The sequence below is a fragment of the Megalobrama amblycephala genome, linkage group LG3 (assembly GCF_018812025.1).
Source record: "Megalobrama amblycephala isolate DHTTF-2021 linkage group LG3, ASM1881202v1, whole genome shotgun sequence".
Classification (NCBI taxonomy): Eukaryota; Metazoa; Chordata; class Actinopteri; order Cypriniformes; family Xenocyprididae; genus Megalobrama; species Megalobrama amblycephala.
Genome location: NC_063046.1, coordinates 60,140,508 through 60,158,224, shown reverse-complemented (window position 1 = coordinate 60,158,224; position 17,717 = coordinate 60,140,508). Strand labels below are relative to the sequence as shown.

The 17,717-nt window shown below is 38.5% G+C and overlaps 2 protein-coding genes across 10 annotated transcripts in view; one reads left to right on the top strand and one right to left on the bottom strand.

Moving 5' to 3' along the window:
• Window positions 1-1,115: 1,115 nt before the first annotated feature.
• Window positions 1,116-5,568, bottom strand: senp8 (SUMO peptidase family member, NEDD8 specific). The gene is made up of 2 exons (XM_048186349.1): window positions 5,418-5,568; window positions 1,116-2,906 (listed from the first exon to the last, which is right to left on the bottom strand). The coding sequence occupies exon 2, from the start codon at window positions 2,872-2,874 to the stop codon at window positions 2,236-2,238; it is 639 nt and encodes a 212-aa protein (XP_048042306.1). The 5' UTR covers window positions 2,875-2,906; window positions 5,418-5,568; the 3' UTR covers window positions 1,116-2,235.
• A 70-nt stretch (window positions 5,569-5,638) lies between these two features.
• The window catches only part of myo9aa (myosin IXAa), a 164,762-nt gene continuing 152,683 nt past the window's right edge, over window positions 5,639-17,717 (top strand). For all 9 annotated transcript variants that reach the window (XM_048186343.1, XM_048186342.1, XM_048186346.1 and 6 more), the window contains exon 1: window positions 5,639-5,968. The gene's annotated coding sequence lies outside the window, so the exon portion shown is untranslated. The remainder of the gene's footprint in view (window positions 5,969-17,717) is intronic.

Here is a 17,717-nt window from a genome sequence, read left to right as displayed (position 1 = left end):
ATCATGACCGTCTCGGAATGTTTAGGGAATGTTACCAGGCGACATCCTTGACACCAGCGGGAATGTTCTGGGAAAGTAAAATTTCTAGTGGGGATTGTCTTCATTTAGGCCAATTCGAGAACGCGCACGAAATCAAGAGGCGCAATTTATCTACCAATCAAAACCAATCACATCCAATCATAGTGTGATGGAGACATTGCCTCCTCTCATGTGACTTTCCTCCATTCGTTCTCACTTACCCCCACTAAACCCAGCACACGCTTTAGGGTGTCTCTTTAAAGTCAATGGGCTGAAGGGAGGCAAGCCTCCCACTGTAACTTCACCTGCGGGTGTCGCTGTTGGACAGTGTTACTTTATAATATTGAGTGATTTTTTTATACTTTTTTTTTTATCACATTTTGTAATATTTGCATTGTTTTATATTTGTAATATCAATTATTTTCTCATCAAGTTTTTTTTGAGACACTGCCTCCCTTGCCTCCTCAGAAGAAAACGTGCAACTACTTCACTTTAAAATAAAGTGTTACCATACTTTTTTCTAAGAAATAATAATAAAAGTTTATGCCTACTACTTTTGCATTTCTTTAGAGCTTGTCTCTCCATTATGACAGTATCACCCTGACATTATATAGGAATTGCATTTTAATGTATTTAAATATTAATTAATAGATCCTTAATAAATCAAGTTGACATATTCTCTCCTATACAGAATGGAAAAGGCAAGTTAAATCCCATCAAGTCAGTTGGCCAGAGGGCTGTATTTGAGTGTTCAAAGAGATGTGAAATGTGTTTACACTTCTGGGGAGATCTGCAGTACATTACAGTGCCGTTTAAGAGGATGTGGATGAGGTGTGCAGTCCCAGAACTGAGATCATGAAGGTCAGGACCCCCTCAGAGATAATGTGAAACACCTGAGAGCTTTCATACAGACTGTACTGTTGAAAACAACCTGGAAACGTGAGGCCCCACAGCTATCAACACGCTTCCTGTGATCACCTTTGCATTACGAACTGAGAGTTTCATGTAAAATGGGTCGTTTGTTGCATAGAGAAAATGACAGCTGGATTTTTGACTACTAATGAATTATTTATTAGTTAAACATGACGCAGAGAAAATAATGATCTAAGTTTTTATTGGGATGATTCTTATCTGCTTTATTCAAAACTGGTTCATACAATAATAAACTGTCGTACAATCATGCATTTGCGGGTGTGAGGTTACGAGCATCTTTTCAGCTCGGATGGTTAAAACTTGGTTAAATAAAAATCACTCTATTTTTGTTCAGCCCATGTATTGTAACATGTCCGTGGCTCAGACAGTAATAACACTCTCATCTGTACTTTACTGCAAATAAGCCCTGAGCAAAAGTTCTTGTAAACAAGCATCACATTCACTTTCTCATGCTACTAATCTAAACTAATCAGCAATAAATAATACATTCTCAATCTCCCAACTTGTGCTGCAAACTGATTGGTTACACCGATCACAAGTCTCTTCTCCCTCATGAATGGGTGAAAGATTACAGATGTTTTCTTAAAGGAACAGTGCATCCAAAAATCAAACAATCGGTCATCATTTACTCGCCCTCTCGTGTGATTTTAATTTTTCTTATTGTCATACAGTGAAAGTGAATAGGGACTGATGATGTCAAGCTCTAAATATAAACAAAAAAGCATGCAAGTATTACAGAAGTAGTTCATATGACTTCTGCTCTTCTGAAGCCATATCTGTGTGAAAAACAGAAGAAATTTAACTCTTTATTCAGTGAAAATCTTCCCTCTCAAATCCCTTTCGCACTTCCACAAATTCAAAGTTGGATCAAAACGATTAAGACGCTCACATTCATTCACTGACATGATGTGCCTTGCATTTGAGAGCTACGGTGGAGGGTAATAACTTCTTAAATTTCTGTCTTTTTCCCACACAAAGCCATCGTATTACTCTAAATATGGACAAACCAACTACTTTTATATACTTTAATGCTGCCTTTTTGTCAGTTTTGGAGCTTGACAGATTGGTCCCCATTTACTTTCACGAAGATTGTGGATATCACGTCTCATTTTCAGTGATGAAAGCGAGTAACATGAATTTTCATTTTCTGGTGAACTGTTCCTTTAAGAGTTTGACAAACAAGTGCATGCAGTTTGTTTCGTGCAGGATTGAGTATGATAAATATGTGTGTGTTTACTTTTCCCAGTTCACGTGAACACGACACTGAAGTAAGAGGTCAACTAGTCATTCCTTGGCGAGTCTCTGTATTAGCGAATACCATTCTGTCCGTTTGCGTGTGATGTAGGTGGGTGTTATGATCTGAGCGGGCAGGTGTGGGCAGCCTTCGACTCTCGCGCTCTCGCACAGAGCCTCGGCGTTACAGATCACATACATGCCGCAGTCATAGCTGTTCTGCTGCGAGGGGCACTGCTCCTCCACGAAAGGCACTTTCGCCCCAGCTCCTAGAAAAGCCTCCAACTTGGCTGCAATACGACGGGCGTGCAATGAGTTGCCTCCGCTCTGGGAGTCGTAGTGGGTGAACTGACTGGTGTCTCGCCGATAGACGAGCAAGCTCCAATGGGAGCCGCCGGCCGTTTGGTTAGCGTTGTCATTGACGGCCAAAAAAACCCACCGGCGGGACACGAGACTCAGCGGCTCCAGGAAAATGGCGAGCTCCTCTTGACACGAGGCGTACTTGATGAACTGGGCGACTTCAGGGCTGATGAAACAGACCTTCTCGCCCAGACTTTTGAAGCGCTCCGTTGTGAAGTACTCGAAGGCGAATCCTATGACCTGATCGTTGAGCCAGTGCGGTCCGTTTAAAAGCGCCACATCTGAGCGCCGCAGCAGACTGTCCTGGTAGCTCAACACCACTGGATCCATCCTCAAAGCAAGCCGAGTGACAGCAGCAGTTACTGCGGGGTGAGAATTTAGAGATTTGACTGATTTGCATGTGTTAATACCATGTTATATGAATCTATATGTTTAAAGTCAGCATGAAATGGAAGTTGCAATAGTATTTTCCCCCCTATTGTAACATATATCAGTGTGAAACAGCTTTGCAGACAAGAACAAATGTAGGGCGGGGCTTGATTTTGTCCAGGGGAATTGATTGGATGGTTTTGGTTTGCTATAGACACTTTTCACATTTCCGGGTTTCTCAAAAGTGAAAATGAACATTTTGGCCGATAGCCGATAATTCTTTATATTTGAAAGCCGATAACCGATATATTGGCCGATAAATCTAAATCCAAATTTTTATATAATTTTTGAGAGCCTGATTAGAAAAACTTCACCATTAAAGGTGCAATATGTAATATTTTCTGTCCGCTAGAGGTCGCTAGAGGCCTATTCAAAACAAAGGCGTAGCTTGATGACGGCAAGTTTGAGTGCAGAATCTTGGGACATGTGGTCTTCACCTCAACGGACGGTGCAAAAGAATTGGGATTGGACTCTGGAAGAAATCATGTTCATGGATTCATGGATTATTAACGTTACTGTAGTATGAAGCAGAGCAGGAGCGAGTGTTGTGGAGCTGAACGAGGAGCTGGAGCGATTGAGCAACACACGCCTCACGAGCAGCGGGACTTTTATTATGACACAGTCGCCGGCGCCGCTTCCGCTTTTCCGGTCATGAGTATGAGGTAACGCAGCTCTGTTTATCATATTAGATACATTTGAGTGTGTTGAAAATGATGTTATAACGTTACTCTGTGCGTTCGCTCGGCGGCTGCTGTGAGACACTGTTACACACTGCAGTAAGATAGATCGATTTTACAATATCATATTAAATGCTGGATGATTGTGTTGATAAATGGCATGCAATTAGTTTTAAAATGTATTGTATGATGGAGAAAATGCTGTATTACTGTTACTAAAAATAAAGCTGCATCTGATTATGCTATGTTAGCTACTTGACAAAATAGTGTTTTTCTCTGAGGCATGGTAAAGCATGGTACTCGCAAAAAATCAAGAAAATTGATTTAAACAATAAGACTAAACGTGTTGAGCTATATAACAATAATTAGTTTTCTGTCTATAAATATATCAAAACAGTTGTTCCCTTGTCTATTAAAACGTGTAATATTTTAAAGCGCCTTTGGTGTTTTCATGGTTTCTACAAAATAAACCAGAAATCAAGGGTAACGCGTCGCGGGTATGACGCAATTGACAGGCGACTCCTCACACGTCCCGGAGCCTTGGATAAAATTGCAATTTTCTCATGATTTACAAATAGTTGCAAACATTTGGGATATTGTAAGTACTCAAGTGAACAAAATATATAACACTGGCCTAGTGGTTTTTGGATATTTTACTGCAAAATTCTTACATATTGCACCTTTAAAGCCATGTCCCAAGCACCATTATAATATTATGTAGCCTATATGACAGACTTGCGCTGTACATGTTGAACTTAACAGTATTTTCCTTTTCGAAGTGATTTCAATCATATTTCAAGCAATTCAAAACCATCATGGTGGACAGTGCGCATCTGAAGTGTCTCAGCTGAAAGAAATAATCCATTATTTATCGGCTTTAATACATCGGACAAATTTTCTTATCAGGTCGCTAACGATAACATTAAAAATGAACATATCGGTCGATGCAGATATGGTGGCCGATATATAGTGCATCCCTAGTAAACTTTTATAGCACTGAATGAGAGACTTAATATTTTTTAGATTAAATTTTTTTGTGTGTTTGTGTGTGTGTGTGTTTCCATTTGCGCAAATAGCAAAATAAACTCCACAATAGTGTTTTCACAACTTTCAAAAAATAAATAAATAAATAAATAAAGAGCGATAGAAAACGGCAGTCAGAAGAGAGAAAGATGCCATTTTTACCTTAACTAGTTTTTGTAATTTGATGCAAAAAAGTACAGTATTAGTTTAAAAAAAAATGAAAATATAAAAAACTTTGCAGGTTACGATATCGATGAACGTTAAAACGCGTCATCACAGTCTCTATTGGTGGATCTCATTTGAGTGACAGGTTTCCCCGCCCTCGCGCCAATAAACACGTCATAAGAGAAGATAAGAGAGATTATGTCTTTGCAAGAGTGAGGGGAAGTTATTTTCATTCAGATTCAGATCACAAAGTACAATCATTTATAATACTGCAATATTCAATAATTTTTTTTATTTTTTTATTTTGATATCTATACTTTCGCCAACAAAGTACTTTCTATTTTTCTTGCCACTCTAATTGCATTTACTTTACTTCAAGTACACCCTCTGACTGCGTGTATAACCTATATTTAACTTTAAAATATTAGACTATTATTTTGTACTTTCAGTCTCATCGCTCGGATCAGCGCGCGCTGACACAGGCCGAACAAACACCACGATTTCAAAGCAAATACACTTCAAACTTCTCTGAATTCCTCATCTGCTTAATAATAACACTGACAACACATAATCTGTTACCTTGCAAAAGAAACACTCCCCAAAGTAAGCTCGCATAACGTCCTCTTTCCTCCACCACAAGCGCAGTGAGGGGCAAGTGCCGTAAACCATTAACTGTTGTGACAGAAAACGTCGCGCTTCTGCACGTTTTGCGACAGTGTTGAGGGGCACGCCTCTTTCCAATCATTGGCTTATCGCAACGTGACGCAACCGCCTCTCTGAAAGGCAGCCACCGCCCATCGCCGCAGCTGACCCCGCCCATCCCCCGATTCCAGCGAGTACGCGCAGCGCGCGTCTGGACGCTGATGAGAAGCAGCACTGATTAAGCAGAAAAAACAGAAAGGAGTTTAAGCGAGCGACTCCCACGAGAAAAGAAACGCCGCACTCTTCGGGAAATTTCAATGGGAAGAAGACTGTAGTCATCTTTGAATCAAAATGGCAGAGTGGCGCGCATGTTCGGACACGGGAAAGTTGCAACGGATAATTTGAGAGGGATATTAGTGGACTCGAGCTGCTGGATTTGATCCGTCCTTAAAGGAGAAGTGGTTTTTTTTACACTGAAATCAAGAGAGGTGAGTTAAAATTATTTACACTATTTACTCAAACAAACTTATCGTTTGACCCCGATGTTGACTCGAAGTTTCGCCGCATCTCCTGCTTTATGTCTTCGGATGTGCGTGCGTGCGCGCGCTCGTGGCATACGTGCAACACTATTTATTTATTGTGATATTTCTTTTGCTTCAGTGTCAGTGAATGGGGTAACTAGTGTAATTGTGTCAGGACAACTTTAAATAACCCCCCTTTTTAAGGTGTGACAGATGTCATGGGTGGAGATGATGATGATGATGATGATGATGATGAAGATGATGCATGTATTATTAAGGACTCACTTCAGCCCCAGTACTGCAGTAATCATGGGCCAAATCTGCACAGTCATCCGGACCCAGTCAGAATGTTTCATTTTGCTCTCATGCACTGCTCTCTCTCTCTCTTTCTGTGTTTTTGGAGATAAAGTGGTCCTGAAAGTATGTAAACACTTTAAGTCAGAGTTAAAGGTATGTGAATGTCATTGCATTTAATTGGCAAGATATCAAACCAAATGATGCTACAGCTTTCTTTTTTCTCCTCTGATGCGTTTTGCATGACTTTTAACCGTCTGGTGTCGCAGTGATTCTCACAGGTGTAACATTTCACTATCACAACGTGTCCGGAAAGTGCACAAAAAGTGTTTAAAATAATACCATTTGGTTTGATGCTGTTTGCGATCACTTTACATTAGTATTTTGGAGCTATTAAAGGATTAGTTCACTTTCAAATGAAATTTTCCTGATAATTTACTCACCTCCATCATGTCATCCAAGATGTTCATGTCTTTCTTTCTTCAGTTGAAAAGAAATGAAGGTTTTTGATGAAAACATTCCAGGATTTTTCTCCTTATAGTGGATTTCAATGGACTCCAAACAGTTGAAGGTCAAAATTATAGTTTCAGTGCAGCTTCAAAGGGCTTTAAACGATCCCAGACGAGGAATAAGAGTCTTATCTAGAGAAATCATCACTCATTTTCTAAAAAAAAATAAAAAATTATATACGTTTTAACCATAAATGCTCATCTTGAAATAGCTCTTCTTCTTCTCTATTTGAATTCCAGCAGTGTAGACACTGCTAAGTGTATTACTGCCCTCCACAGGTCAAAGTTTGAACTAAATTGCCATATACAATATGCTAGTGCAAGTATATAACAATTAGTTCAAACAGAAGAAGAAGAGAGCTAGTTCAAGATGAGCATTTATGGTTAAAACGTATATAATTTTTTTTTTTTTTTTAGAAAATGAGTGATGGTTTCTCTAGATAAGACTCTTATTCCTCGTCTGGTATCATTTAAAGCCCTTTGAAGCTGCACTGAAACTAATTTTGACCTTCAACCGTTTGGAGGCCATTGAAGTCCACTATAAGGAGAATAATCCTGGAACGTTTTCATCAAAAACCTTAATTTCTTTTCGACTGAAGAAACAAAGACATGAACATCTTGGATGACATGAGGGTGAGTAAATTATCAGGAAAATTTCATTTGAAAGTGAACTAATCCTTTAAGGGAAAAGTTTGCTCTGATTGGTGCCAGTGTTGTTGGTTTTTCCCAGCATGCAGCACAGGTGATCTGAGGAATGTGAAGGGTCTGTCTCAGCTGTTGGAGATTGTGCCAAGACATGACTTTACTCTGACAACTGGCCCTGTGTGCGACACCACAGAAATGAGCTAAACCTGCTCTGCATGCATGCTTCTGAACCAGATTCATAACACTTATAGGTTACTAAATGCATGCACTTAGAAGAAAGCGCTGCGGCAGTGGTGATATCATAGTCATGGATTATTATATTCATATATTAAGCATGTCATGCATTTATGGAAAAATTCAACAGCAACAGCAAAAAAACAAAGTACTATTATAGACTTTTTGTTAAATCCGTGATTTATCTTTAGAGAGGCTTTCAGTTTGAAACTAAATCACATCACAGGTTTAAAATTCCTTGTTATTAAATATTAACGCAGAGCAGAAATAGCAGTTGCATCATTTAGCCTGGAGGGAGAAGGTAACGCCAGATGAGAATCACTCAGACAATCATTTTATTTAGTGACTACTTGTTTATTTCCGTTTAAATCTTTCTGGATTCTGTAATGGTGGTTGTTAAATTCTAGTAATCAAAAGCTAATTAATTAAAATAATGTGGCTGATACAATTTAACAGCAGTTTATTAAAAGGACCCTATGAATTCTTTTTTATTTTTCCAAAATTGTTTTCAGTTTTAATTTTTCTAGTTTAATTAAATTTAATTAAATATTTAATTAATTCTTAAACTTTAACAATTTATTAATTTATTAAATAAATTTAAAATTCATTATAAAATACATTTATAAAACTTAATTTTAAAATGTATTAAATACAATAGGGGCCATATGAATTTATTAAAACTTAAAAATTACATTTTTAGGACCCTATGAAATCTGTTTTATTTTTCCAAAATTGTGCATTGTTTTATTTTTTCTAGTTTTAATTTTATTAAATATTTAATAAATTTTTAAACTTTAACAATTTATTAATTTATCAAATTTAATATGTATTAAATGAATGTATACATTTTAATGGTAACATTTATTAAATACAAAAATATAAAATAAAATAATATTTTAAAAATATATTTATTCTAAAATAAATGTTTTTTTTGTTTTGTTTTGTTTTTTTTGTATGTAATATGATGATAATTTTTATTAAAGTCTCCCTGTAGTTAATCATTTAATCCTTTAAAACTCATTTTTGATCATCAAAACACAAATTCATAATGCCTTAAAATAGCTTGAATGTAACTCTACAACCTTGCTTCATTTAGTATACGCAGATCTATGAATATGCTAATTAGCCCCGCCTCCATTCGCTCGCACGAGCTCAGAGATCCACTCGGTCAACTTACTGCGGTAAACGCTGCACAATGGTATCGCTCTTTACAACGTCGGACACATAACAGTAATTAATATGATTAGCCTTTTCCTTGACTAAGTTATCAAACGTGTTACTAATGTTACACGACTCCCTTGCTTCAGATCGGTCATAGTTAATGATATGCTAAAGCCCGCCTGCACGTTGACGTGATTGGTTACAAGGTAGTTTGTGACGTCAGAAACACCAGCGGTTTCAAATTTTGGTTTGGTTTTGGCAGTTTTAAAGAGAAAATACTCAGCAATGGTGTTGATTTGCACATGAATTTGCACATGGTTTGTCTTAAAGCATATTAAAAACACCACATAGACGTATAAACAAGATTAAAAACTTGGTTTTCACCACAGGGGGACTTTAGATGAAATGGTGAAACACAGGTGGAGTGAGATGACGTTCATGTCGCCACTCATTCGCACAAAGACACGCAGAACAAACAGACTTAAATAGCTTTATGCGTTATTCTGTAAATTCCATTTTTATGACTGGATTCCGTTCCGCCCACGTTTTCCGCATCATCAGGCCCTACTGTATGACTTCTGGAGACTCCGACTGAGCGGGAGACGCTCTGTATGATGAATCGAGCTTGTAGGACAAATCCAAAGCATTTTTGGACCACAACAATAAGAGGAAATGGCCATAGGAAGTAGTGAAACTCACGGTCATCAAGTTTCCTGGGTTTTTACTTTGAAGGTCATGCGGTAATCCATACTTCAGGCGCTGATGCTTGGCATCACCATTACAGCATCCAAACCAACCAAGCACAAGCTGTTTTCTATCGTATTTATCTCTTAAATATTTATGTCTCGAATATGTCGGCTGATGTACTTCAGACAGTAAGTTATTTAGCTGAATTGCAAATTGCAGACAGCTGTAAGCAGACAGCTGAAAGGGAGTATGGGTCATATTCCCGGGCTGTAAATAACTGGAAACAACAGTAATTATTACTTTTACCATTTGTCTGAAACCCTTCTGTATTCAGACACAGGCTAATCGGTGTTGACAGTTCATTGTTCGGTTACCAGCCAAGTCAATTTTTGTATGCAATTGATTGCCATCTTATTTTGCTTACTTTGTGCATTTTGACTTCAGAAATATGTGTATTGGCTTTCCATGGAGGCAAATTGACCACAATATGTGCCAGTCCTAAATTATCTTCAAGCAATAAATCATCTCGGATTTAAGTATCTCAGAGGCTGTAATTTTTCTTGGGGCTTGTTTTTGAGATGATCCGAAATTCAAAGCTTGGTGTTATGTTTGTCCAATCCAAACAAATATTTGGAGTGGATTTGGATGTTATTCAGGTCCGTGCGTTGTCTAATTCCAGATCTTACATTTCAAATGACTTTTAAGCCTCAACAAACTCCCAGCAAAATCATTCACGGAGAACACTATTTGTTAAGCTTCAATGAGTTACAATGGTTTTTTTCCTCATAGATCGTGACATTAAGGGATAGTTCATGCAAAATTGAAAATTCTGTCATCAGTTCTTCACCCTCATGTCGTTACAAACGCTTAAGTATTTCGCTCATCGTTTGAAAGCATATGAAAATGTTTTTAATGAAACCGCTGAGAGATTTCTGTCCCTCTGTTGAAAGTTCATGCCTTAATGATACTCCAGAAAGTTCATAAAAACATTGGAAAAGTAATACATATGAAATGAGCAGTTTAATTCTGGTCTTCTGAAGAGACACTAATGACAAATAGTGACAGAATTTTAAATTTTGGGAGAACTAACCCTTTAAATATAGTAATGGTAGCCTTTATGGTAACTTTAATTTATTACAAACAATTCTCTTGCTTATTGATTAAAACTCTAGATGTACAACAAGTTATTACTTAATGCGTCACATTAAAGATTTAGATGATATTTAAGCTTTTATTCCTTAAAGATACTCAACATAATGTTTTTAAAGGTTTTCCACCTGAATTATTTAGTATTGTTGTTTAAAATCAAGTTCATTTACATGAGATTTTGTGTTATTTTCTTATTTTGTAACTTTAAAAAAAATGTATAACAGTGTGTTTTAGCTCAAAATACCCCACAGATAATTTTTTTATAGCATGTTAAAATTGCAATTTTTTGGGTGTTTTTGAGTGTGTCCCTTTAAATGAAAATAAGCTGTTGCACCCAGCCCCCTTTCCAGAAGAGGGTGGAGCTTCAAGAACTCATGTTCCGGCATACCGGCAACAACAAAACAGGACAATCTCACGCACCAAAAATGTCAGAAAAGGTGTTCATTTGCAATTTTTAACTAGGAAACTCTTGTTTACAATAATTCCGATAGATGTGAGGGCAGATTGAGCATGAAGCACATCTTTCAGAATCAATCTTTGTGAAAATCCAGCGTTTAACAGACCCTCGTTTGTGAACCAGTCCGGCGTAAAATGATTGGTGCAATCGTTGGCACCTTAGATATGGCTTGGGTCTGTGGAGTTTTCTTCACCCATTTTATTGTCTTCGAGGTGGAAATCGCAAGTCAAATCGTTCAGAAAAGTACAAATATTTCCATGATTTAAAGGATTATTCATGTTTGTAGCATTTCAGGTTTTGTTCAAACTCCTACACCCAAGTATGAGCAATAGTGGTGCTTTGAAACAGTTTGGATGTAATAGTAAGCCAGTTTAAGTAGGTAAGTAGGTACCTGTCTGCTCTTGATAAATGCGCCGCAGCAGAACAGGTGTTGACAAGCCACTTTTTGTAGTCCGGGGCCCTAGTAAAGGGGGCACTATAAAACTGGGCCGTTTCACTAAAGTACAGGATCGTAAGGGAAAAGTAGGGCGCTCTGACCTTCTTATCATAGTGAGAAGAAACCTCACCTGATCTGTTTGAGTAAAGTGGTCAGACTTCACCAGCACCAGTCCTGCTCAATATCTCTCTCTCAGTGTTTGACAGTAAGGGTTGTTTGGGGCTGCAGGAAAAATGTCAGATACTGCTGGCTGTTTAAAGGGTTGGAAAGATTTATCAGTGGCTTATCTTGTCTCAAATCTTGGATACCGTCTTAACATGAGTGCTCTGCAGGACCATTTTGTACAGCAAGGCAGGAGGCTACAGGGAAAGGCTGTAAATTATTATTATTATTAATGGGAAGTTAACCAGTAAATTAGTTAGTGCAAACCTCCTGTTACGTGTTGTTGTCATTTGACGTTCTTTCCCCGTCATTTCCTTTCTTTTGAAAAACACAAAAGCAGATATTAGTACATAATGTTACAAATATAAAGAACAGCTAACTCTTATTTCATGCAACAAAAGCTTCAAAAAGGACAAAAAGCAACATTAAAGCTCCATAAAAATGTCCTAAACATGCGTGAGTAATGCAACAGGATTCAGTCTCTCCACACTGAGCGCTTTTCCTTGTGGAACTTGAGAGATTTATCATATAATATGTTTTCTAAACTCCCACAATGAATTTCATCTCACCCATGTGTAAAGTTTAATACACATCCTCATAATTAACTTGTATAGTATTAAACAGAGAAAAACATAAAAGACACTGATGTGAGGGTTGGACAATAATAGGGGCTTTCGCACTGGAGGAACCTTTTCATAGTTCCTAGAACTATTGGCTGAAGTACCCGGATTTTGTCGTGTTCGCACCGCAGGAACTAGGATCAGTTTCAGTTCTAGGAACTCCTTTTGGGGGAACTAAATTAGCTCCTACTTCAGAGTAGGGTCTAAACCAGCTCTGTAGAAACTATCAGTGACGTAAGTGTATGTTGATTGGTTAAACGCATATCCAACACGGCACCCGACATTTTTAAAAAGCCATGTGAACATATTTACTTCACAAACATGGAAAACCGCGATAACTGCATTTACCTGTTGTTTGCAGGGTTGTGTTCTTTTCTCCGCCTCGATGATGTGTGATACTGAACATTGTCACAGGAGATTTCATCTCTTAGCCCCACTTTTTGCTCTTTCAGTCGCGTAAATTATGTGTTTACATTCCATCTCCGTTATAAAGAATGCCGTGCTTAAAGACGCTGCTTCAGAGTTCCTATTCCCGGTGCGCATGCAACCAGGAACATGGCCTGGGGGAGAAATTAGCTCTCGGGAAAAGTAGTATCCCAATATGTAAAGTGTACTTTCTTTCTACATTCATAAACGTTCATTTTACCAGCAAATTACATAGTTTTAGTGTGTACTAGAATTATGAGAATTGGGACACAGTCCAAGACTTGAAACATGTCAAACCAGTGGTGTAACTGAATCTCTTTTAATGTTTCTGTTACTTTTAGGCCTTTGTTTGGACTCTCTTTTTTCATTTGTACAGTTTGGCTGTATCAGAGCAGTAATGGAAACAGGAAATTATAGGCCTTATCATATGACTGACGTGAAGTTGGAGCAACCATATTTTCCTTTAGTGTAGCTTAACCATTATGTTGCATCTTAAATTGCACCTTTAAATAACTCTTGTACAATTATTTGTGTGAGGAGCATCCAGAATTAACTTAACTAATGCTGAAAATTATACAAACTACATCACTATAATAATAAGGTTAAAATGGATGGATATGAAGGCTACTTACATTTAAGTTATACATAAGGAAGTTTTTATAATAATGTTACATTTTTACATTTTTAATGATTTATCTATATAAGTGGCATTCCCATAAAGCTGTCTCTCAAACAGATCTTTATTGCACTTAAACTGTCAAATGCATACAAAATGCCCATCTTGATGAGTAAATACAGTAAGTTTTGGAACGAAAACACATGTTGTGTATCAGTATATTGGATCAGTGCATAAGCTCTTAAAGTGACAGCAGCCTAATATACCTGCTGCTTTCTGTCATGTAATTCAAAGAACAAAAGACAAAGAGAAAATCACTTGCTGCTCCTGACTGAATAAAAAGTGTAACTTACATTTTTAACTTATGTGTTACCAAATATTGAAGTCTTAAAGGAGACACGCCCCTTTTTGATGTTAAAATCCTACTATCATTATAAATGCACATAAGGAGAACGTATAAAATATAAAAAATGCAATTCATGACCATTTAAAAAAAAAACATAAGCAATTGTAATGGACAGAATTAGGATGCGATTCATGGAATAAGCCTGTGAATGTGTGTGATTGTATTTGTTTCTTCAGGGGTTAATAATATCAGTGAAGTCGAGCTATCTTGACTGTGTTTGTTCATCTGGCAGACAATGTGCCTGGTGAGACGCCTTCTGCTGGGCTCCTTGTGTCTGCTGCTGCCCTCGGGCCACGTTCTGCTCAGTCTCGCTGTTTGTCCTGAAGCAGACATTTCTAAAGGGGAAATGGTGTGTGCATAATCCTTGTTACTGATATATCCAGCCTCAAAACATCTCATTATCTCCCTGTAATGCTCAATCAACTTGCACCGTGTCTTAACCGGGTATGATATGCAAAAAGTACACACAGCAAATCTGGAGATGTTTAAAGTGGACTGAGACTTTGGACCAATGAGATTTCATTGTGGACGGGGCTATCCAGCATAATGTTTTTTTTTTTTTTTTTGGTTTAATTTACACAGACCATGATCACATTCTGTATTGTTAATACCTGTTCACACCAAGAACGATAACTATAAAGATAACGTTAACTGTATTAGCATCCACACCAACTATATCATTGTCTCTATAGTTATCTTCCTTGGTGTGAATGTGCCTTTAGAGTCACAGTGCAACACCAAATGTGTTTCTCTGTTTTGTTTTCTTTCAGAATTTAGCTAGAATAACTTAGGTGAAGGTGGGAGCTAATTATGACTTTAGGGAGGCTGGTTTATTTGGTACATGAAATAGCGTAGTGTGTTAAAGGTGTGGCATACTCATTAAAGTCAATATGAGCACAATAATGTCATGTTTTGGTTTTGGATCTGAGTCACTCTTCCTGTACCGCCCATGTTGGGGTCTTTGTCCTGGGAGCGGGCGCCATGGAGAGGACAGGAAAAGTACCATTGCCATGGAGACATTGACGGAGTGGCTGCTAACATGCCAGGCCTCCACCTTTCTGTACTCGCTCACTGACTTTCTCTGAGTCTCTCCTGTTCATTATTCTTAAAGGGATAGTTCACCCAAAAATGAAAATTCTGTCATTTACTCACCCTCGTGTTGCTCCAAAGACTTTCATTCATCTTCGAAACACAAATGAAGATATTTTTTATATTTTAAAGCGATTTCTGTCTCTCCATTGACAGCCTACACAACTACCACTTTGAAAAAGTTCCTAAAGAGATCATATGAATCAAGCGGTTTAGTCCAAATTTTCTAAAGGGACAAGATCGCTTTTAATGATGAACAGATTGAATTTAGGCTTTTATATAAAAGTGAACATAAACAGAAGCTCAACCGTACATTTGTAACACGAGAATGAACCTCATTGGTTCTTGAGGAAGCTCAAACGTGCTGCGTAAAGGCCCGGGTATACTTCTCTTTCCGCGCACAGTCATGTCCGGTCATCTTTCAAAGTATACTCAACTGTGGATGACCGAGTTCGACACATGCGCAGTACAATTTTTTCTATACTCTACCAGACATCGTGTCATCAATGGGACATTCGATGGGCAGGATCGGAGAAGAAAAATAGTGCATCCACCATTGCAACATAGTTCAGAAGATGCACTAAGAGAACAGGAATCAAAAACGATTGAGAAGGATATGCCTCTAAGTTTACTCATCTCGTTTTGAATTGCTCTTTCCATACACTTCTTCGACGACTGCACACTGTGCTCAGTACTGTGTGTATTGCCACCTAGTGGACTCTTCTGTCCTGCTTACGCTTGCGCTGTTGCACGCACACTGTCCACGTGGTCTCGAAATTTGGGCTGCACATGGACGGGGTGTGCTGCATAACACGAGAATTCAATTCAATTCAATTCACATTTATTTGTATAGCACTTTTCACAATCGTTTCAAAGCAGCTTTACAGAGAATGCATGTCAACATTACAATTTAAGAATGCAGTTAACAAATAATGTAATAATTTAGGCAATTAATTTACAATCACTGTTAGCAGTTTAACTGAAGGTAGAAGCAATGAGCTCCTGGAAAAATGAATTGCATATTAACAATAATTAGGATATATTGAAATTTGGGAATGAACCTAATTGGTTATTACGGAAGCTCAGACGTTCTGCGTAACACACTAGAGTGAACCTCATTGGTTCTCACACGTCAAGCAAGCATGCTGTGTGCCTTTATCAATGTTTGTATGTGAATTTTTACACCTCTTCGTTTTTTAGCTTGATAAAAATGAAATGCCAGTAAAGCTACTGAGGATCTCTATTGCCGGTGTCTTGAGCTTTCTTGAGCTTTCTTGAGCTTTCTTGAGTGTCTTGAGCTGTCTTGAGCTGTCTTGAGCTGTCTTGAGCTGTCTTGAGCTTTCTTGAGCTTTCTTGAGCTGTCTTGAGCTTTCTTGAGCTTTCTTGAGCTTTCTTGAGCTTTCTTGAGCGTCTTGAGCTTTCTTGAGCATCTTGAGCTTTCTTGAGTGTGTTGAGCTTTCTTGAGCTTTCTTGAGTGTCTTGAGCTTTCTTGAGTGTCTTGAGCTTTCTTGAGTGTCTTGAGCTTTCTTGAGCTTTCTTGAGCTTTCTTGAGTGTCTTGAGCGTCTTGAGCGTCTTGAGCTTTCTTGAGTGTCTTGAGTGTCTTGAGTGTCTTGAGCTTTCTTGAGCTTTCTTGAGCTGTCTTGAGCTGTCTTGAGCTGTCGTGAGCCGTCTTGAGCTTTCTTGAGCTTTCTTGAGTGTCGTGAGCTTTCTTGAGCGTGTTGAGCGTCTTGAGCTGTCTTGAGCTTTCTTGAGTGTGTTGAGCTTTCTTGAGCTTTCTTGAGCTTTCTTGAGCTTTCTTGAGCTTTCTTGAGTGTCTTGAGCTTTCTTGAGCTTTCTTGAGTGTCTTGAGTGTCTTGAGCTTTCTTGAGTGTCTTGAGCTTTCTTGAGTTTTCTTGAGTGTCTTGAGCTTTCTTGAGTGTCTTGAGTGTCTTGAGTGTCTTGAGTGTCTTGAGCGTCTTGAGCTGTCTTGAGCGTCTTGAGCTTTCTTGAGCGTCTTGAGCTTTCTTGAGCTTTCTTGAGCTTTCTTGAGCTTTCTTGAGCGCCTTGAGCGTCTTGAGCTTTCTTGAGCGTCTTGAGCTGTCTTGAGCGTCTTGAGCTTTCTTGAGCTTTCTTGAGCGCCTTGAGCGTCTTGATTTTTCTTGAGCGTCTTGAGCTGTCTTGAGCGTCTTGAGCTTTCTTGAGCGTGTTGAGCTTGTTGAGTGTGTTGAGCTGTCTTGAGCTTTCTTGAGTGTGTTGAGTGTGTTGAGTGTGTTGAGTGTGTTGAGTGTGTTGAGTGTGTTGAGCTGTCTTGAGCTGTCTTGAGCTGTCTTGAGCTGTCTTGAGCTGTCTTGAGCTGTCTTGAGCTGTCTTGAGTGTGTTGAGCTCTCTTGAGTGTCTTGAGTGTCTTGAGCTTTCTTGAGTGTCTTGAGCTGTCTTGAGTGTCTTGAGCGTCTTGAGCGTCTTGAGCTTTCTTGAGTGTCTTGAGCGTCTTGAGTGTCTTGAGCGTCTTGAGCGTCTTGAGCTTTCTTGAGCTTTCTTGAGCTTTCTTGAGCTTTCTTGAGCTTTCTTGAGTGTCTTGAGTGTCTTGAGTGTCTTGAGTGTCTTGAGTGTCTTGAGCTTTCTTGAGCTTTCTTGAGCTGTCTTGAGTGTCTTGAGTGTCTTGAGTGTCTTGAGCTTTCTTGGCCTCTCATTAGCATTCTCAGTCTACGACTTGCCAAAACTACCGATTTTGTTGACTTTCTTCATCGGCAGTAGGTGTGCTGAGTTGAAGCTTTATAAGATTGATTATGTCAAGATATGCAGCGATCTATAAATGTGTAAATATGCTAGGGTCAGCACTGCATTG